This window comes from Kogia breviceps, chromosome 14 (genome assembly GCF_026419965.1).
Source record: "Kogia breviceps isolate mKogBre1 chromosome 14, mKogBre1 haplotype 1, whole genome shotgun sequence".
In the NCBI taxonomy this organism is placed as follows: domain Eukaryota; kingdom Metazoa; phylum Chordata; class Mammalia; order Artiodactyla; family Physeteridae; genus Kogia; species Kogia breviceps.
In genome coordinates, this window is record NC_081323.1 from 394,741 (window position 1) to 416,363 (window position 21,623).

Below are 21,623 nucleotides of genomic sequence, written 5' to 3' on the forward strand. Positions count from 1 at the left end.
TTAAGTGGGTTTTCCCCCAAAGGAATGCTTTATTGACAAATCACCCATTATCTACTTTAAGGAAAAGATAAATCAGTTATTACACCTGCATCCTGCCTTCCTGTCACACCCCATCCGAGAGACTCCAACCCTGGGGAAACGGCACCGAGCAGCGTGCCTCCCAAGGCACGAGTGTGGACTGCGCCCCCCCCCACCCCCGCCCCAGTGTGTCTGAAGTGACCAGCAGACACTCAGGTACCAGACAGCACATCACAGTCGACCAAAGACGACACTGAGCTGATGGCTCCTTCCCTTCAAGAGTGCACAGATGCAGGCGAGGTCTCTGTCCGCTAAGAGCCTGCAAGGCACAGAGCTGGCCCTCCAGGTATGCCAGATGTAGGGCCCTAGGTGAGAGGCTGCTGGACTGTGGCAGCATCAGAGCGGAAAGAGATCTTTGTAGCTCCTGAGAAAAGGTAACAGCAGAGTCCCAGCTGACCCGACACCCCGGCCCTGACCTACCTGCGGGTCTGCCTGTTGCTCTCTGGCCCTGGTGTGTGCCACACGCAGGTTGGAGCCGCTGATCGGCGATGTGCCAGCCAGGCCCAACTTGCACAGGGGCAGCGCCAGCCCTCTGTGAAGGTGCTGGTCTGTCTTTCTCCCACCCCCACCGGCCAGCGGGAGCTGCCCCAATCACTGGGGAGTGAGAAACCAGTTTTCTATACCGGGATGGAATGCACTCATGAAATAAAACACACCACTGGCACAGAGGTGCTGCCCCTCGGCTGGATGCAGGATTTTACATAGTGCTCCAAATCCACTGAAGAACCCTCGTTTATATATATAAAAACATTATAAACAAATAAAACATAAGGCGATATAAGGCGTGCACTTCAGCTTGAGTCCAAAGGAATAATATTTTCTGTGAGGCTAAAGCTGCTTTGCTTAGTTTTACTTTTTGAAAAACCCACTGCATTTAAAAAATAAAGAATTTGCTTTTCTTAAAGCTAGATCATTAGTGTAATGATTAGGCATCTGCTGATAATCAGTTTTCTGGAAGGTCTCAGAAAATGGGTAGTTCTCCTGTTTGGCATTTTGAAATAAAACTGCAGATCAGGCAGGGCTTTCTGGAGGACTCTTCCTTCTGCGACTTAGGCAAGTTCAGAAAACACCACGCATTTTACACTGATCGCTCCTCCCCCCACCACCCCGCTTTCAACATGCTGATCAACTAACAAGACTCCCAACAGAAGCTTGGCTTTGGCTCACACCTCGGGACCCACCACCCTGCCCGCTTCCTGCTCCAAGGCAGGACGGCACAGTGCTTTGCTGATCTGCCGACAGAAGGGGAGGCATCTGTGTACAAGACATGTTCTCTGACCCGTGCGAGCGCGGCGGCCACGTCTCCATGGGGATGGCGTGATTGTTCTCAACACCCGCCGCTCGAAGTTGCAGTTGTGGCGATGAGGGTGTGCTTGTTCCGTGGCCGGGCAAAGTCGCTACGGGCTTAGAAGGGCGTGTGATCGGGCATGGGTCTGTCTCCACTCCCGGTCGGGGAAGGTAGGTTGTCGCTGCCATTCTCTCTGCCACTGACAACCTTAGACTACAGATGAGAAAAGACCAAGAAAGAAGAACATGAGACAGAGCATGCATGCCTAGCAGATCCTCGGCCCGTGCGGGGAATTCAAGGTGTCCGATCTCTACGTGAGTTTATGTAACATGGACACCGCTCAGCAATAAAAGAAACAAATCACCAACATGGGAAACAGGCCCGATATCTCTCTAGGAAATCAGAGTGAAAAGAGCCAATCCCCAAAAGACTACATGCTGCATGGCTGCATTTACACGACGTTCTTGACACAACAGAAACGGAGAGCAGGTTAGGGGTTGCCAGGGGTGTAGAGCAGGGGGTAGGCAGGCCGCAATCTTTGTGGGGATGGTGGAACTGTGCTCTGTTGTGACTGTAACAGCCATTGTCTCCTGGTTGTGACACTGCAGGATGTTACACCGGCGGAAACTGCACAAGGTACGAGAGCTCTCCGTATCATTTCCCCTAACTGCACGTGTACCTACAATGATTAGTGACGTGTCCCACCCCAGCAGAACTGGGCGGTCCAGATCCAGTTACCTTTATGGTCCCAACTCGGTCCTCAAATGACTTGAAGGTGGCAGAATTCCTTTAAAAAGAGAGAAAGATGTCAGTATAAGGAGCACATTGTTTTGTCACCCTCCTAAACCTGAAGGAACTCGGGGTTAGGGTCATCCTCCGGAGAGATCCCTAGGTCTCACTGCAAAAACGTGACGAGCCGAAAAAAGGGGAGGGGGCACACATGTTCAGAGGCTTCCCCAGGACAGAACCGAGGTCAGCCACACCCCCCAACTGCAGAACAGAAGATCTGCATGCCACCAGCTGGTGAGCCCCAGACTTCATCTGGGCAAACTGCAGACCCCTCGACTGGGCAGCCGGGGGACGCTGGGCACGTTTCTGCTGCGCCCTAAACGCACACATTTTGGGGTTATGGAAAGTCCCACGTGTTCTTCACACAGATCTCTCACGGAAGTCGAGCAAGAGGAAAACCAAGGAGCATTCGGAGAGCAGAGTGTGACGAGGAGGCAGAGGAGAAAGCAGGCCAGGCCTGGTCCCACCCAACCCCCGCCCTCCTCCCTGGCTCCGCAGCTCCCTGAGCCCAGGCCTCTGGAGGCAGCCTGTTAGTGACCCCTGGCACGCTCGGGGGGCAGCAGCTGCGGCAGAGTCTCCTGGGACGTGGACATGGGCTCTGCTGGGACCCAGGCTGCACCACAGAGCAGGAGCGAGCACAGGTGGGGACTTCAAAGAGGAACAGGTCTTGGCTCTGGCTGTTCTCAGGATTAACAGCCACCATAAAAATATCGGAGACACCTGAGACCTCTCGGCGTGCGCAAGCCTCTCTGCCCCTTCCAGCCCGGCCCTGAGGGCAGCCCTGGAAAATTCCAGGTGGAGCCCAGTTTGGGGCCCCACCCCCACCAGCTCTTCAGCCTCGAAGAGGTTATCTCCCAACCCTGAGCCAAGAGGATGCTGAGGGGGAAGGTGGTCCTTGGTTCAGGGGTTTGGGGAGTGAGACGGACCAGCCGGAGCCACCCCCTCCCACCGGCCTCCCAGTGGGGTCCCAGCGGGCTCGCGGAGCCGTGGGGTGCGGGGGCACGTTACCTCATGGTCGGCATACTTATGGAGTGGCGGATGGAGTGGCTGCTGCTCGGAAGCGTGGTAGGAGCAGAGAAGGAGAGTTAAGGCAGGAAGCTGAGGCCCCGCCCACCCCACACCACTGAAGCGCAGAGAAGCCGCAAGGCTGCCCCCCGGGGGGAGAACCAGACCCGGGTGCCCCTCGCGCGGGCCCCAGAAGCGTTACACTGCCGGAGGAGGGTGCTGGGACAAGGAAACTAAGACGCCCTTAGCCTGGGGTGCTAGAGACACTTCTGGTGCCAAGAACCGCCAGGTGTCCCCATGTGACTTCACAGCAAGCTCCAGAGAGACCAGCAGGGCAAGGAGGGATATTTAAAGTCACAGACTGTTCTGGATTTGGGTTCCAGACCTCCAAGGCAGAGGAGCGGCTTGATCAGCACAAGGTAAAAGACACTCAGGAGGCTGTCTGACCCGGTCCCAAGCACCTCACGGCAGAAAGAGCGCTTGGTTTCGGGGAGGAGACCAGCTCCACTTTGAGGGTCAGGACCGCTTCTGGGGGAGGAGGACATGGGGACACGATGGCTTGGGGGCTGGCAGGGCCCCTTCCAGGAATAGAGTCAGGGGTGGGCCGATGGCTACTCGGTGAGGCCGGGTCAGAACGGGCGGCGACAGGACCTAGCCTCCGGCTGCACAATCAGGGGAGGAGCCCTGTACCCGTCACACCGCTGGTGGCCACCTTGCTGTGCTGGCCCCACCCCCACCTTCATCTGCACAGCCTCCCCTGAGGCCAGCCATGCCCGCGGCGGCGGCGGCGTGCCCAGCGTCAGTCTTACCTAAAGGAGTGTGGGAAGGGCCGAGCCCTGAGAGCAGCGGTAGGAGGAGAGAAGAGATGCAGCGTTAGGAGGGGCGCCTGGTCCTGCCCCAGCCCCTCTGCTCGAGCTCTGGAAGAGCACAGGGTCCCCAGCGACCACGCTGCTGGAGGAGGACACGTGCCCCCTCTCCAGCCTCTGCCCCGCCCTCCCGGAAGCAGTCACATACGAGGGACCCTCGCATCTGACTACGCCACAGACTGGAGAGAAGAAGCCCAAAGAAACAAGTAGAGTGAGGGCGTGAGGTGCTCTTCAGCCCCGGGGATCCGTGCCTCACCCAGGACCCCTTCAGCCTGCACTCCAGCTGGGCCGGGGCGCCCCATGCACCGTGACAGGGCCTGCGACACCCCCAGGGCTCAGAACTTCATGCTCTGGCTCCATCACCAGAGATGACAGAAACTGACCGAGAAATCTGAGCGTGTGCAAGGGCAGCTGCCCGGGGGGGGTGGGGGGTTGGGGAGGGGGACGAGGCCACCCCAACATGGAGATCATTTCAGAAGTGACAGTCACATGGCCTGATGTACCCACACCGCTCTGGTGGGCGGCAGGACCTGCTCCGCTCGGTGGGAGAACGAGCCCAATGGTGAAAGGAGGCACGTGTCCCGTCAAAGGTCACCCAGCTGGACGGAGGCCTGACCCTGCTTTAACTGGGTCTTTGGCCCCAATCCAGTTCCCCACCCCCGGGGATGCAGAAGGCCTCTTGACCCGGGCTACTCCTGGACAGGCCCTTCGAGACACCAGTGTGGGGGTGCTGTCCTGAAGGACTGAGCAGCACCTGACCCTGAATGTGCAAGGGAGACCTCCCTGGGCCTGGTTCTCCTTCTTGAGAAGCGGGCAACTCCGTCAGCCTCGAGCTCCAAACCACGGAGGTAAAAGGGCCTTGGCCTCAGAAACCACCTGAGACCACGTGGTGAGGCGATGGGGACACAGCGAGGGCCCTGAGACGCTCAGGCTCACAGCACCACTGGAATCACGAGAGCAACACCAGCAGCAGTCACAACAGGCCCCGGAACGAGACCCCAGCCAGCAGGCACCGTGACCACGCACCGGTGCCTCTGCGGGGCGGACTCACGCGTGGGGGGCATAGGACGTGCAGCGCCACGGCCACTCCGGGTCCTGAGCAGAGGGCGGGGGCAGACAGAGCATGGCGGGGGCCGCGCCACTGCTCCCCCAGCTCGAAGCCATTCACGTGAGGAAGCGCCCAGCAGGCTCGCCCGCAGCCGCTTCCAGCCACGCCTGGGGCTCTGCCGCCTTGCCTGCTTCCCACCCAGAGGGCTCTGAACACGCTCGAAAGTGAGTGAGAATACGGAACAGGAGCGCGTGACACCAAAACTGAAAGAGAATGCTCCCAGAAGAGGACGAAGCAGACCTCTGTCACCTGCTTCCGATGCCCTGTCATCAGACCAGCCTCTGCAGGAAAGCGCAGAGCCGAGCAGACGCCCCGCTCCCCTCGCCCTGTGACGGGCCCGGGGTGCGAGGCCTGGCCGCCGGGGACGAGTGGTCAGCCTGTCGCCGGGCTAACCCCAGCCTGGCTCATGCGGTCACAGCAGGCATCCTACCCAGCGTCAAGGGAGACTCGATCCAGGAACACACCCAGAGTCAAGTGTGAGCCGAGCAGCGCGAAGCCTTGGGGAGCAATTGCCATAGGCCCTCCTGCTGCCAGTGCAGAGCCACTGCCTGGGGGGGGCGGGTCCCTCCTGTGCCTGGATCACAGCCGTGGTGGGCAAGGCCTGCATCCGAGTGTGGCCCGCAGGGACCCCCAGTGTAGAGTGGGCACCCCTGAGGCGCAGACTGCCTATTACTGACTGTTCAGCTTCTCCGAAGGTTTGACGTTTTTCAAAATAAAAAGCTGGGGGGTCAGGGAGAGGAGAGGTGTAACGATATCAAACGAGCACGGCTCCAGGCACCAGGTGTCCTCTGCTCACCTGGGTGGGGCCTGGGGCTTGCGAGTGCCTGTGGCAAATCGGCCAGGGCTGGCCTCCTATCTTGAGGCCCACGAGGCAGCCACAGGCTGTGAGGCAGGGAAATGCTTACCCTAAGCTGGCAAGAAAGAGCCCCCTCAAGGGTGAGAGGTGAGGGATCAGGTCCAGGGGGACCCCCAACGCCATGCTCAGCAGGCCAGACCCACGGCAACTCCATAGGATTCTTGGCTATGAGGAGACAAGGCAGGGCCGGCAGTGGAACCCGGGGAGCCAAGTCCAGGGTGCTAGCGATGGGGGTGACCCGCACTGCCCGCTGTCTCTCACCAATCAGTCCCAACAACCCGGAGGGAGGCCCTCGTGAGGGCACCGTGAGGAGGGAGCTCAGCCAGGAGTCACGCCCCGGCCTCTGGCTCCAAGGAGGACCTGCGGGGGCAGCAGTGAAGCCCAGAGCAGGAAACTCAGGGTGAAGCCTGGCTTGGGAGCGGCGTGGCCATCAGGCCATCAGGCTGGGGGTGGGCACTGCTGCGTGTGGTCCACCTAGTGCCTGGGCCCCCCCACGCTCCCTGGCCCCAGAGGCACTCGGGTGGCCACCAGAGTCTCATCCACTCTGGGACAGAACACTCAGTCGGGGGCCCTAGTGTGCAGCCGCACGCTCTCTGAGGGCAGGCCTGGCAAACACCCCGAGAAACACCACGCTCGTCCTCGACTTGTCCAGGCTGGCGGGCCACCCAGGCTGATGCTGCCCCCAGGCCAAATCGTTTTCTCTCCATGGAACTTCAACAAGAAGCACCGCCTCCACCAACCCCAAGTACCAAAGTTACCCACAGGCACCAGTGACCCCACCCCCACCCCTCACCCCAAGAAACATACAAATAAATGGCAGAGGTAGCCGGTAAACAAGGGTTTGTGAACCAACTGGTCCGGGGCTGGTGTGGCCACACCTGCAGGTGGTGAGGGGCCCCTGAGGCATGTGCATCTGAGCCCGGCGGCTCAGGCAGGCTTCCTGCAGACCCTCTAGTAGATCTAAACCCCCTAAAACCCCACCTGCCCGTCCCAAGTCTCAGGGTGGAGGTGTCGGGCCAGAGTCTCACCTCATGTCCCCAAGCTTCCGGCTGATGGCAGAGCCCACGGTGGACAGGGCTGCGGAGGTCTTCTGTCCTGCCTGAGAGAGGGTTTCCTGGGTCTTCTTGTAGCTGGAAGGAGAAACGCCAGTTAACCCAACCGAACTGAAGGCGTAGCCATGCCTCCCCACACCAAGGACAAGGCACCCAAAGAAAAGAGGGGGCGGTCAGGGCGGTTGAGTGAGCCTGGCCACCAGAGAGAGGACACGTGTCCTGTCTCAGGGCCCCCAGGGGACTGCATGAGGGACAGACGCGGCACTGCCAGGTCACGACCCCCCACCCTGTAATAACACTGTTTTCTGCTCTCCCTGTAATGCAGGGTTCCCTCCCTTCCGTGGAAACTTACTTGCCCCACCTCTCTCGACCCCTGCAGCAAAGAAGTCCACAGAGACCAGGGCCTGCGGCCAAGCAGACCGGCCCCTCAGGCCCTCCTGGGGCTTCTCTTTTCTCTTCTCATCTAAGACAGTCCTCTGAGGACAGAACAGCTCAACCACACCCACAGGGGATGCAGCCGGCAAGTGCGGCAGGTGCCGGGCCAGCCTTCAGACCCCGAGCAGCCCCTCCAGCCCTCCACCCTCCTGTTCTGCATCTACCACGTCCTTTGAGATCTGGTTCAAGGGGGTGGTCTTGGCGCCCCAAGGAGACAGCCTGTTCCACACCCTCCTGCCCCATCCACCCACAACAAGATGGCTCATGACCTCAACGGCAGTGGCACAGGCACGGGCAGGGTGCCTGGGCCACAGGGACGGCTAGGACACCCTCAGGCCCAGGCTGAGAGCCAACACCTTCAGCCGCCAGCACCCCCCCCCGCCCCCCCATCCAGCCCCCACCAGAACCAGAAGACACAGCAGCCTGAACCCAGGAGCTCCTTTCTAGCCCAACTGGCAACCCCACGATAATGGCTCAAGATGGTAGGGCTCCAGAGATGCCAGCCGGCTCCGGCCCTCCTGGCACCCCCAGGGTCACAGAGGGCTGGCTTGGACGGCACCGGCAGTTGGGCTTCCCGGCCCCCCCTTTGCCATCCACCCCTCACCATTGCCCTCGGGAGGCCCCACTTGAGCGCCTGCTACCCACCTCCCTCAGGCCAGCCTTCTACCTGGAGCCCTGCACTCCCCGTCCTGTGGGGACGGCCTGGCCCCAAGCACCCTGGAGGGGCCTCCCTCCGCTCAGCTGCAGCCACTCACAGCACAGCAGGGCCCGGGCCTCAAAACACGTGTCACTTCCCAGCAAGAGTTTGGAAACATCTTGAAACAGCTAAGACATTTAAGTTTATCTCAGTTCCCAGAAGGTCAGTAATTCTGGAACACACTGTTAATAACGGAGAAAAAATAATTTCTAAAGTCCTTACTGAAAAATCTGCTTCTGCGTTTTCCGGATTCAAAAACTAATAAGATGCCTCATTCTGAACCCAGGCCTTAGAAAACCCTGACAACGAGAAATTCCTCCCCCAGTGATAGTCTGACACGATCACAGAACTGAAGTGAACAGGAACTCAAAGCCCAATCACCTGCCCAGCGACCCAGGTATCTGCACAACTGGGGCCTGGACAGGATCCCCTGGGCCGAGCGACAAGGTCCATTCTAGGCCACAGCTGATTCATACTAAAACCCAAGTCCACACCCTCCTTTCAGAGGGTTTCCACACAGACTTTGGTCGCAATTCTCCCAGGCGCCTTCTGACTTCAAGACGTCTTTACCCGGAGCTGCCACCTACACCATGGCCTGTCTCAGTGTCTCACAAGACGGTGGCAACAGAAGTGGAGCGTCGTGAGGGTGACCGAGAGGGGGGCCCAGGCACTGAATCACCAGGAGGAGAGGCGTGTGCTGTGGTCCACTCTGCAGGGCAGCACCCCTCTGGGACAGATGTGGTGCAGAGGCCAGGGCAGAGCCAGCGTCCATGTCCTGGTAACTCAGCCCCACCCGTGCTTGAAAGCACCAGGCTGTGTGGCCCTGGCCACTGCCCCTTTGGGAATTCCTTTCATTTTTTTTTTTTTTTTTTTTTTTTTTAATTTGCGGTACGCAGGCCTCTCACTGCTGTGGCCTCTCCCATTGTAGAGCACAGGCTCCGGACGCGCAGGCTCAGCGGCCATGGCTCATGGACCCAGACGCTCCACGGCATGTGCGATCCTCCCGGACCGGGGCACGAACCCGCGTCCCCTGCATTGGCAGGCGGACTCCCAACCACTGCGCCACCAGGGAAGCCCCCTTTCACCTTTTAGGAAAACAAAGGCTTCCTCTCCCATGATCAATGAGCTGTCAGTCAGAGGGAGGCATCTGCTGGATGCTCCTCCTCCAGGACCCTCCCTTGGGGGGCTGTCTCCGTCTCCTGCTCGGTGGGGCACGTGATCCCAGACTGCCTGGCCAGAGGCTACAGCCCCCTGACCACCGTGAGAGCACAATCTTACCGTTGGTCTGCAAGGCTGGGAAGATGCCATCCAGCCCCACCAGGCACCCCTTGGCCACAGAGGAGCTAGCTGAGCGCAAAGCCACCGTGGGGAGAGTGGAAGGGGGAGGGACCCAGGTTGGGAGCCCCGGGCAGAGCCTCCCCGTCCCTCCTAGGCTGACATTATCTGTAGCTGTGCTTTCTGTCACCTGCGACCAAAGAACTCAACATGCCAACGAGTGACTGTGCAATTTATTGGTGTCCGGGCAAAGGACGATTTTAGCTATGATCTACCTAGAAAAGGATCCCATTAGGTGATCATTTCATGGCCAACAGAGCATGGCTGCTGAATCAACAGCTGGCCGAGGGAAGAGACCCCCTCCCAAATGGCATCAACACACTCATGACAGGACCACTGCACCAGAGAGCTAAGCGCTCAGGCCGCTCACGCCCGCCTCCTCCCCAAGGGCGGCGCTCTCCGAAAGGGATCCACCAGCACACGGATCATGAAAGACAGGGTGGCTCCGAGGCTCTGGACGCGAAACCCCAGCAGCGGTCTCCGGCAGCCACCGCTAGGGAGGCGCCAGTCAGGCGCCCCCGAGAGTGCAGAGCAGCTGTGTCCTGTTGTCCCCATCCTGGACTATCACTGCAGAGATGCCTCCAGCCCTGACAACTCTACCACCAGACTTGGGGCTAAGGCCTCGTGGCTGCTGCCTGATGAAGTGCGCGCAAAGGGCCATCCCACCAGCCACACCTGCAGGCCCAGAGCCACAGGGTCCGTTCAGAGGAGTCAGAACCGTGATCGTCGGAAACAGTATCCCAGCAGCTTCCTGTCAACCAGCTTTACAGAACAGCACTAAGATCTCCCAAGGCTATTTTCAGCTTTGGTCTGCACCGTGAGCTGGCCTGCAGCTACCAAGCCACGCAAACAGCATGAAACTCCAACCACCAGACCCACTTTGTGCCCGGCTCCCCTCGTCACCCCAGGCTGCAAAGGCTCCACGCACACAGCTGGCCAACCTGGGCTTCCCGGCACCTCCAAGACAAGCTGGGTCACAACCGTTTCCTCTCAGCCCAACACAGAAGGGCTTTCTGCCCGTGCCTTCTGGCAACCACGACAGCACTTCCTTCTAAGCAAGACATCCCAGAAATTGACTATTTTAAAATGCTGCAGGAGCTTCCCTGGTGGCGCAGTGGTTAAAGAATCTGCCTGCCAATGCAGGGGACACAGGTTCGAGGCCTGGTCCGGGAAGATCCTGCATGCTGTGGAGCAACTAAGCCCGTGCGCCACAACTACTGAGCCTGCGCTCCAGAGCCTGCGAGCCACAACTACTGAAGCCCGTGCGCCTAGAGCCCATGCTCCACAACAAAAGAAGCTACTGCAATGAGAAGCCCGCACACCAAAATCAACAGTAGACCCCGCTCGCCGCAACTACAGAAAGACCACGCACAGCAACGGAAGACCCAATGCAGCCACTCAATCAATCAATAAAATCTAAAAAATAATAATAAAATAAAATACTGCACCACCCACTTCAAAGGCTATAACCAGACTGGAGCACGAATGAAGTGCCATTATCTTAAGAATCTCAAATAAAATGTCGGGAGTCCTTCTGGACCAGAGCTCTGTCAGACACTGAGAGCTACCCACGAGGGTTTCATGCTCTACTTATTTTCTGTGTGGCTGAGAGCTTGGCGCTTCTCAGGCCAAAGAAGCTCCTTTGAGATCTGACCCACACGGCCCATGCTGCGCCCCCAGCTCAAGCCACCCCTAAGTGCAAGAGACCCTGAGAGCACCACAGCTGGAGCCAAGTCTGCAGGGGAAGGAGGGGGAAAAGCACCATCAGCATCAGTCCAGGTAGCGCCCAAGGTGCATCACCAGCCAGAGACGTGGCCCGAGCTCAGCTCTGGCCTCCGATCTGAGGGACACACATCAGGCAGGGGGAAGCTTTCTGTGCGGTCTGGTGGCGGAGTGAACTTCCTTCAGCGTCCGCACCCTCTTCCAGAAGCACTGAAAGGACCGTTTCTTTCGTGTTTGACAGGAGAAAAATTATATTAAAAATAAAATAGCCAAGAAACGCCACCACTAGGTCTGAGCCAAGTGTGCACAACCTCCCTGTCCCCCCGAGAAGTGTCAGGAGGAAGGGGATGGAGGTGCCGGCAGCAGAGGCACTCACAGGTCCGACTGGGTCACCTTCTCATTCCACTCTCCAAGTTTCTCAGAAGTTCTCACGTAGCTAAAAACAGAAAGTCTGTGGTAAATGATTTAGAAAAACTACTTCAACTCCGGTTTCAAACTTGCAAGTGACATTCCAGGGAGAACAGAGAAGGGCCACTTGGCAGCAAGACTGAGCGTTCAGCCTGCTCCTGCTCAGCTCCTGCCCTGCAGGCCCAGGTGAGGCATCTGCAGGTCCAGACGCTCTCCTCATGCCGGAAGAGGGCCTGCTCATCCGACGGAAGCTGTCTCTTGGGGAACGGCTGGGAGGAGCAAGAAGGGCACAGCCCATGGCCCCAACACAGTACTCTGACAGCCACCCTTTGGGGTTCAAGGCCTACAATTTCCTAGGACAGAGAACTGGGCCTTTCCTAGGGCAGATTTATGAAAATCGATTTGGTCTTCCTGTGGGAACATGGCTTCTCAGACAGTGGGAAACATCTCCCATCCCCCCACCTCGGAGGATATGTTTCAGAGGAGCCACACAGCCGCACTACCCAGATTCAGAGAGCTGTGGCACAGAGGGTCTGGGTCAGAGGTCCTGACCGCATCACGGTCATGAGAAGGACTCATGTCCACTTCGGCGGACGCTGACCTGTGGGGACCACTGGAAAAGCAGCCTCATTAAGCACCTAATTCGTGTTCTCTCCAATTTAGACCCTGAAACATAGTCTTCTGGTCAATTTCTGCTTGGACAACTAGCTAGCATGTCTGCCGCCTTTTAAAAACACGTGTAGACTCTACACTCTTTGAGTAAATACAAATTCAGTTGCTGGCAAGGATTCGGGGCCCCCAGCTGGCTGCGTGCAAGCGGCACACTTGCTGCCCCCGTTCCCAGGAGGGCCCTCACCCCCAGGACTCAACGCCCACCCAGCAGGTAGAGCAGACACTCACGCGCTAGAGACCTGTACGTCGTGCCAACCCCTGGACAGGTTCTGCTTCAGGCCCTCCAAGGCAGAAAGGCCCAGCCTCCTCTTCAGCTCTCCACAGTGCCTCTCCTTGGCTGCCAGCACCTGGCGCAGAGTGACAACTTCCTCCTCCACCTGCAAAAGCACGGTCACCAGGGTTCAGCCACCACTACGGCAGGAGGCGACCACCATCCTTACACACGTCGCAGTGAAGGCCTCCTCAAAATCACCTGAGAATTTTCCATCTACAGAAACACAGCTCATCTTAGGAACAGTCTACAGCAGGCATCGGTTCTGTTTGTATGTTGCACCAGCACCTGGACTTCTCCTGGAGAACTGTCCTGCCCCCCTAAGCCGAGTGTTCCGGCGGGGCTACTGACCACGGCTGCCCGCCCGTGGACGACAGCAAGGCCTGTCGGAGCTCTTCCCTGGGACTGGGAACGGGTCTTAGAAGACAGCAGCCCCTTCCTGCCCAGGCTCCGGGCCCGGCTGTGAGTAACAGAAGGTGGGAGGGCTGGCAGCCGGGCCCCGTCTGCGCCACGGGGGGAAATTCCACACGTCGGGGGAGGAAGCAGAGCTGACAGACGGGTGGGGGGCCAGAGACCCACGTGACAGAGAAACAACCCTCGTGACAACACTTGTGTTCCCAAGGTCAGCTGCAGGGCCTCGGCAAAAGCCACTTACACAAGCCCAAAGAAAATTCTCTTTTCTGCTTAAAATAATTTGAGTTGGGCAACAGAAGTTGTCTTGACAATAACGACCAGAACCTTCTCATGTCTTACAACAAAGAGTGAACTACAGAGAGGAACATCCTTTAGAGCCTTCCTACTTTAAATTCTCAGTACTTCCTGCTGCTATGTGAACAGCTACTCTAAAAAAAAAAAAAAGTCCCTTTCTTAAAAAAATTATTGTTTGGATTAAGGCACTAACAACAGCCTAGAACCCTATATATCACTAGATTCTGCTTTAGAAAACACTGAAAAAGAAATGATTCAAAACTACAGGATCATCTAAGGCCAAACTACTACCAGTCACCCCAGCAGTGACACTCGGTGACTTGAACTTTCCATTTATGGTGCTTTGGGCACATGGGCTTAAGGGCACGTGGACACGCAAGCTGAAATTTTTAAGAAACACGGAGCTTCTTCATTTTGCAATTCACCTCCGAAAAAGACCTTGTGGTTTTATTCTCTAAACCAACATGTCCTGAAATAAAAGGCAAAATATAAGTCTCCTGGGACTTCTTGCTGCTTCTCCTTTACCTCCGTTCAATTCAGAAAGGGCAGCCTCCTCTATGGTCTAAAACCTGGTCCTGGGGCTGCGTTTGTCCCCATGACCAGCTCTGCTCAGACCCAGGCCTGGACCCAGGATGTATCAGGACGGGCTTGTTTCCGAACACGGAGCAGAGAACTGCAACAAGCGTGCTCCAGCCTCTGCCTGACTGATGCCAACAAGTTCATTTCCCCAGATTCTGGAATCTCAAGTGAGTCACTATGAGACTCTGTATCACACCGTAAAAAGAAACACTCTTGGCAGTTAGTCTGAATAAAAATTATACGCAGAGACTTTTGTTCTTAACTCCTATTTCCTCTTAAAGAGCTCTCACTTTAAAAAGATCACAAGAAATGCTTTTTACAGGAGAAGTATTTTTAAAAGGAAAATGAAGATCCAGGGACAGATATATCCGTGGGGGTCTTGAAAATGTCGTGTTGATTCCAAGAGAGAAACTCCCAGCAGATGGTGTGCTCAGAGCAGCTGCCCCATGTGGACATTCTCCTCACGGAGCACCTACAAAGTGCCAGACACACGCAAACCAAGGGCTGCAGAGGGCAGTTTCTGTGGGGCTCCAGGGACAATCTCCCAGGGCAATTTCTCCAGAGCACAGCCAGCACTCTGGCCCCTCATTAGGCTGGGAGGGGCTCACAGTCACCCCCGGATGGACAGCCATGGCACAACACCTTTGCAAGCTCAGCCCTGAGCTCCTCCGCCTCGGCATCTGTCAGACCCTCAACAGCAGGAGCCTGCGCGGCCACCGCTGTGTCCACAGGGACGTCCGTCATGGAGTCGGAGAGCAGACCTTTGTTAGGAGAATTCAGGTTGATATCTGCCAGAGACAAAATGCGGTCAGAGAGCATCAAATAAGAAGTCACAGAGGAATAGAGGACAGAGATCTCCACCAAGGAAGAAAGCAAGGGTGCAAGGGCAGTTTTAGGGGAAAGGGGCGGGGGACCCGTGGAGACAATGCCTCTTCTCTGAAAGGTTCTGCAAAGATGGTTTTGGCCACCAGACTGAGAGCAGCCACATCTCAGGCCACCCAAGTTGCTTCTTCAGGTTCTAGAAATGCTGGCACAAGGCAGCCACTCCCTAAATCTGGTTCCTCCTGTAAGAATACTATCTTCACACACAGGAAACCTTTGTTAAAAACAAAGCCGCTGGATCTAACAGCTCTTCCATGTTTTAGCGTGCAGGAACTTAATACAGCTGTAAACACAACCAGCACCACTTTCCAATCAGCTGCTCCGCCAGGGCACAGGCTAAGATTACACACAAGGAACACAGTCATCCAGCCCCTGTGGGGAGTCAGCAAAACAAAATCCACTCAGTTCATCCTCGACCCTCACCCCACAGCAAGAAGGCTGCGGCAGTGTGCAGAGGGCACTGCCTCCTCACACCTCTGCTATACCCAGACCAGGTTCGAACCCCTGCGTCACGTTTGCTCTCCACGTTAAACACACTTTCCTATATGCACTAGAAGTTTACAAGAAAAACAGGTCTACGTCAGTTCTTTCCAATTCCAAATGCAAGGCCGTCGTTGTTTAGTACATTATACAATCAGCATTGAAAACAGCTTCCCTTTTGATCAGCACATTCTGTGAAGAAACGGGCTCCGTATGGTGTTTGGCACATTTAAAAGTAAATTAAAGGGAATTCCCTGATGGTCAGTGGTTAGGACTCTGCGCCTTCACTGCCGAGTGCCCACGTTCAATCCCTGGTCAGGGAACTAAGATTCCGTAAGCCAAGCGCGGCATGGCCCCCCACCCAAAAAAAAGAAAAAGTAAATTAAAGGCACAAAGGTTGCAAAACAGTAAAAGTGTCTTCAACTGCAGGTATGTTTGTCTACTCTAGAAACCCTAGAGTCTGCTAAAAATAGGTGAAACGCCCTTAAAACCAAAGACACTCTATTTAGCTGGCCGTGTCACTCCCTTCACATGTGCCACAGCTGGAGCCATGCACTTCTGTGGTGCTCTAGAGATGTTCACTAAATGAAGCTTTTCTTTTTAATCAACAGATTTCAACACTTAACTGAGATCAACCTACATGATTTTACTTCATCGTTGGTACCTGCTATGCTGAACCTACTCAAATTCAGTAAGTGCCTTAAGATCGCTACAACTTTTCTATTCTTAAAAAACAGATGAAGGCCCTCAGACAGTGCCTGCTTATAAAGCTAAAACTGGATCCCACGGAAACCACCCCCAGATAAAACTGTACACTCACCAAACACGCTGTGCACCGCCCACTCACTGGGTGAGACCAAGCTCAGTACTCCACTGCAGGACTCAGAGGAGACCAAGGTCCTTACTAAAGGACCTACAGAGAGAATTAACACGGACTGGTGCAGTACGCAACACTAGGGGGCTAGAGCCCCTCACCTGGGTGAGTCTCAGCTCAGTCTGTATAATCATCTGCAAAAATGGGGGTTTTTTTGACCATTCTAAAAAGGTTATCCCGGAAATGGAAAAAGATCTGAGAAACAGGCTTGGAATGGTGTCTGGCATATAGTAGGCGCTCAGTAAAAGTTTTCTGTCGTTCTCATGACCTGAACCCCACGCATATGACGAATTCTAATGTTTAATACGCTGACACAGATCAAACGATAGAAAAGCGCCCTGAAATCATCCAGTGTAGTTACATCAACGTAGTATTAGCACCCCCTCTAGAGCCCCAGGATGGAAGACAGACTCGTACCACCTCCTCAAGATCTTAAGTTTCTGGGCCCGCTCCACACCCCGCGGCGGCCACCTCAAACTAGTCTGGGATGTCTGTTCCGGAAACAGGCCTGGTACGCTGGGTGTGCCCCAGACTCACTGCACCCTTCCCCCTCCAGACAACTCTGCAGTAGGCTGGGCTCCAAGCTGCGTTGCCACCCAAGGGGCGCTGCGCCCAACGCGAGGACGGCGTCGCCTCCCCTCCCCTCCACTCCCTGGGCGCCGCGCACGGCACCTCGGCCCGCATCCAGGGACGGATGGAGTGTCCCCGAGGGCCCTGCGCAGGGACTGAGGGCGGCCCGCCGGGCAAGAGTCGGGCGGGGGCAGAGTGGGAGCTACTCGGAGTGACGAAACCCAAGACTCTGGGGCGAGGGGAGGGCGCTGGGGAACCAGTGCTCAGAGCGGTCCCAGCGGGGGCGGAACACTCGCCAGGAGCTTCTAGGCCGCGCGCCTGGGAGAGGAAGAGGTGCCGCGGGATGGGAGCGCGCAGGCGGGGGGACCCAAAGGCCGCCACGCGGCGCCGGGCCAGCGGGTACCTTGGCCGGCGGAGTCCATGTTTAGGCGGCGACCGGGCCGCAGCTGGCGTCGAAGCCGGGGTCGCGGGCGCAGCGGGAACCGAGCGGGCCGCACCAGGTGTCGCTCGCCGCTTACGCACTAGCCAGCTGAATCTCCTCAGGCGCCGCGGCATAACGTGATCAACTGCGCGACGACCCACTTCCGCTTTGACGCGCGCTCCGCCCCCCCCGTCCCGCCCCTACGAGCGGTGTCCAATGAGGGAGTGTTTTGGCCCAGTCCCGGTTCATCAGCTTCAACCTGATTGGCCGAGGCTGCGGACGAAGCCGGAAAGGGAGGCCGGTCCACCAGCGAGAAGCACAGGTAGAACGGTCTTGAGGTGCACGGGGTAAGGTGGGAACTGGGAGGACCGTGAAATATGGCACTACGGGATCACGGAGGTGGGCCTCTTGGAGGTCTCCAGGGTGCTTGCCCCAGCCGCGAGCGCCACGGCTCACGTACTTCGGCGGGTCAGACTCAGGCCGCTCGCGATCCCTCCGAGGGCTGACCCACTGACTTTGGGGCTCTTTTCCTTTTTGGGTCTGTCCTTTTTGTAGGGATTTTTAAGTTGTATGAGGGTTGCGCAGAAAAAGGCGCGACCACGAGTTGCTCTCTTCTGGCTGATGGCGCCCCTCGACCCCGTGTTCTCTCACTTCCTTTTCACAGCAACCCGGTGAGACAGATGGGGCCCTCCCCACTTTACAGATGAGAAAACTGAGGCCAGAGTTACTTGCCCGTCACTCAGCTAGTTGAGTTGCTTCCTGCAGACTCCGGAGAAGAGTTTGCGAAACTTGTCAAAGGAGAGGTGTGTAGCCATTAGGCAACCCGGTCCCGCTAAAACAAGTCCCACGACTACCCTTCCTTGGCTACTAATTGCCTCTGCAAGCAATCCTTTAGTGCGGGGGCTGGGGCTGCACAGCAGGAGGTGAGCGGCGGGCAAGCGAGCGAAGCTTTATCTGCGGCTCCCCATCGCTCGCATCACCACCTGAACCTTTCCCTCCCCCCTGTCCGTGGAAAAATTGTCTTCCACGGAACCGGTCCCTGGTGCCAAAAAGGTTGGGGACCAATGCTTTAGTGGTATTCAAACCCTTGAGGATCTGACCCTTCTGGACAGCATTCCCGCAAACAGCCAAGCCACCCTGCATGTACTGATCCCTAGGAAGGAAATCCATTCCTTCACCTGGCTAACTCCTCTTACTGTCTCAGCTCAAAGCTCACCTTCTCCCCATAGGTCTTCCTGGTACTTTAGGTCACCTTAAGTACCTGCCTCTGCTTGCACTGGCCCAGGTGCATCCAGGCCAGGTCCTACTCTGGGGCCGTCAATTATATGCCCGCCCCACTTGCCTTCTTTCAGCTTTTCCAGAGTTTCTAGCTGAAACCACCCTGGCCAGCCCCTGTCCCCAGGGGCTGAGGACAGCCGTAGCCCCTGCTTCATACAATTAAGGGCAGGTGGTAAGGATGCAACTGCATTTCAGAGGGTGGCGGGCAGAGCGCCTGTCTCTCATTCTGTACGGTGTCTCTGAGCCAGGAACAAAGCAAGGAGTGGTCAGTGCGGGTGTGTCTGTAGTTCCACCTGGACTGCCTGCCACTTACTCTGAGTCTGTGGTTCCACAGTGAACCCCATCCTGTAGAAGCCAGGAATGGGGCGGGGGGAACCCTATGAAGCAGCAGCATCGCACTCCTGGGGAGGTCCAGCTGCTAAGACTTTTACAGCCCTTCCAAAGCCAGTGTCCTTTCATAGTCAGAGGCGACTTGCACAGACCCTTCAACACTCATCTTTCCCAGAGTCATCCTGTAACCCAGGCCAGGTGAAGGACGCCTCCTGGTGTCCCACAGCCCATGTTCACACCATCCTTTCTAGGTGATCAAGGCACCCATCACACAGTGTTGCCATAAACTGGGTCAGGTTAATCTTTGCATTCCCTTTAGGAGCTGGGAGCAGAGTGGGACCGTCCACAAATGTTGGAGGAAGGAAGAGAAAGGAGGGAAGGGGATGCCCCAGTAAGGGAGAGTGCCAGGTCCCTTTGCATTGCCCCACCCTGCCCCAGACACCAGGTGGGGATCCTGGGCAGGGCCAGCTTTACTGGTTTGGGGTGGCGGGTGGGAGAAGGGACACGCAGAAGCACGGTCTACAGCCTCCAGGGCAACTGGAAGTTCTCGGGTTCCAGCGGACTGCAGTGGGTCGCCTCCACGTTCCTGAGGTGCTGGCGCCGCCGCCGGCTCAGGCCCTGGCCCACTAGCCAGGGGAAAGCGAGCCCGTGTGGGCCCCAGGCCTCCTCGTCCTCTTGCCGGTCCTCGCAGCGTGCGCGGTAGGAGTGCAGCAGGGCTAGGCACCACTCGTCCACGCGGTAGCGCGCGTAGAAGGCGGCCTCCTGCGCCAGGTTGCCGGCACGCAGCCATCGGGTCACGACAGCGAGGCCCTGGCGCGCCATCACGGCTGGGTAGCGGCGCTGCAGCAGGCGCGGGAGCAGCTCGTTGCCGCGGTGGCCCTCCACGTCGCCCGACGGCAGGGGGCGCAGGTGGCCCGAGGTGCTGACCACGTCGTCGTCCAGCGTGCGCCGGAGCTGCAGCACTGGCCCGGGTTAGCGGCACAACTGCTCGGCCACGTTGAGGTTGAAGTGCTCGCGCACCGTGCGCACCACCAGTCCCTTCCAGCTGTGGGGCATGACCTTCAGCGCCAGCGGCACAAGGTCGTCAAAGGTGGCATCGAGCACCAGCGCGCCCAGCTCCGGGTACGTCATGGTGGCCCACGTGGCTGTGAAGCCACCGATGGACCAGCCGTAGATAGACCACCACGTGCACGGGTTGGAAGTGCAGGCGGTGCAGCGCGTACTTGACCACCACATCCATGGCGTTGGCGTCGTGCTGAGGGAACGGCGCGCCCGTGCTGCCACCGAAGCCTGGGTGGTTCCAGCCCAACACTGAATAGCCGGCCTCCAGCGGCGCCGACAGACAGCCCATCTCGTGGAAGCCGGCGTTGCCCTCGCAGCAGATGATGAGGCGCAGGCCGCGGCCATGGCTGCCCGGGCGCTGGCGGCGTTCCATGAACATGGTGTTGATCTCGTTGCTGTCACAGGCCACCAGCTTGGCGCACCGGCCGCGGTAGCGGTCCACCAGGCGCTCCTGGCCCTGCTGCAGCAGCGGCAGCAGCGCGCGCGTCATCAGGAACACGGAGCCGGGGTTCACGAGCCAGCGGCCCATTGAGTGGGCCAGCGCGTAGCTGGCGAGCCGGCCGGGCAGCTCACGGATCTGCTGCAGGAGGCACTGCGCCTGGCTGCGCGCACCGCGGGACGGCCGCCCCTGCGCGTCTTCGCCCAGCGCCGCGCCCCCGGCAGCCACACGCCCGCCGCGGCCGCGGCGCACGTCAGCGCCCGGTGACCGCTGCGGCCCCCGTTGGCGGCGCGCACGTCACCCCAGCGGAAGTCCGCAGGCCAGCCGCGGAAGTTGTAGGTGTAGTTTGCCGTCAGGTAGATCTTGAACAAGTGCACCAGCGCCTTCACGAAGCAGACCATGCACATGGGCGCTAAGGCGCCGGGCCCCGACAGAGAGCCCTAAGGCCCAGTCGCTGGCCGGATGGCGCTTGCAGTGGGAGGCCTAGGTCCGGCCCGGAGGGCAGCGGAAGGGAAGGGCGCGCGCGGGGCCGCCTCGGGACATGCCTCCTCAGGGCTTGGCCCTCGTGGCCTTTATGACCTGGGCCGGGAGAGGCATCCTCTCTCTGCCCGGCGTGGGCCGGCTTTGTGAGTCACCATTGCTCCGGAGAGGCGGCAGTCTGTGATGGGCGCACAGAGGGTTCCGGGCGTGGTGGACCGCCCCTCCCCCCCACCCCGCCCTCGCCTGGGCCACAGCCTCAGGACCCTGGCGCAGCCACACCCTCGCCAGGCCCTCTTTGGCCCGCATCCTCCCGGGGCCTCATTAGCCTCTCACCCACGCGCAAGGCCACCTCCACCCGCGCCTGAGCAGCGTCTGGCCCCTTCCTCCTTGAACTGTAGGTGGACACACAGGCCAGAAATCAACAGTGCTGACCTCTTCCTCGGTCTCACCGGGAAAAATGCAGGGCTGCCCACGGCGCTGAACCCCCGCCACCTCCCGAGGGGCAGCTGCCCTGGTGGGAGAGGGAGCAGAGACAGGACGAAGCAGTCCTGGGGATCAGGCTGTGTGAGAGTCTGCAAAGGCTATGTGGGCCCCCCAACAGGCCAGCCAGGAGGAGCAGCTCCCTGCCCAGCCCTCCCAGCTCAAGGGCAAAGCCCAGGAAGTCCCTGGGGGCCAGCCGGGCTCTTTGCTCACTGCCTGTGCTGCTACCCTCCATACCTTCCTTCCCAGGAAAGGGGGTGAGCACAGGCCGGAACCCCACCCCCGCCCCGGGCTGTTCTTCATCCTCTTTCTACTGACGCCTGCAGAGGCAGTGACCTTCTCCAGGTGGGTGCTGCCTGGCCAATGTTCCTCATTTTCAGCCCCTGGTCGAACCCTCCTCTCCCTGAAGCCACCCCACAAGATGTCCCTTCTCCTTTTCTGGAGGGCTGTCGTCGGTT

General features: G+C 58.3%; 2 protein-coding genes across 5 annotated transcripts; both read right to left on the reverse strand.

The window, feature by feature from the left end:
• Window positions 1–17,273, reverse strand: TPD52L2 (TPD52 like 2). Of its 4 annotated transcripts, XM_059036574.2 has the most exons (9): window positions 17,079–17,273; window positions 14,512–14,657; window positions 12,540–12,688; window positions 11,608–11,667; window positions 7,019–7,120; window positions 3,970–3,996; window positions 3,164–3,205; window positions 2,105–2,153; window positions 1–1,579 (listed from the first exon to the last, which is right to left on the reverse strand). In XM_059036574.2, the coding sequence occupies exons 1-9, from the start codon at window positions 17,095–17,097 to the stop codon at window positions 1,484–1,486; spliced, it is 690 nt and encodes a 229-aa protein (XP_058892557.1). In that variant the 5' UTR covers window positions 17,098–17,273; the 3' UTR covers window positions 1–1,483. The 4 variants fall into 4 exon arrangements, with proteins under 4 accessions (XP_058892557.1, XP_058892560.1, XP_058892559.1 ...); XM_059036577.2 differs by lacking the exons at window positions 3,164–3,205; window positions 3,970–3,996 and having other exon boundaries at window positions 17,079–17,270; XM_059036576.2 differs by lacking the exons at window positions 3,164–3,205; window positions 3,970–3,996; window positions 17,079–17,273 and having other exon boundaries at window positions 14,512–14,703.
• Window positions 17,274–17,391: 118 nt separating this feature from the next.
• Window positions 17,392–20,612, reverse strand: ABHD16B (abhydrolase domain containing 16B). The gene is given in 3 exon segments (XM_059036553.2): window positions 17,392–19,877; window positions 19,879–20,426; window positions 20,429–20,612. Coding segments are annotated over 3 exon segments (1,386 nt in total). The 3' UTR covers window positions 17,392–19,223.
• Window positions 20,613–21,623: the final 1,011 nt, after the last annotated feature.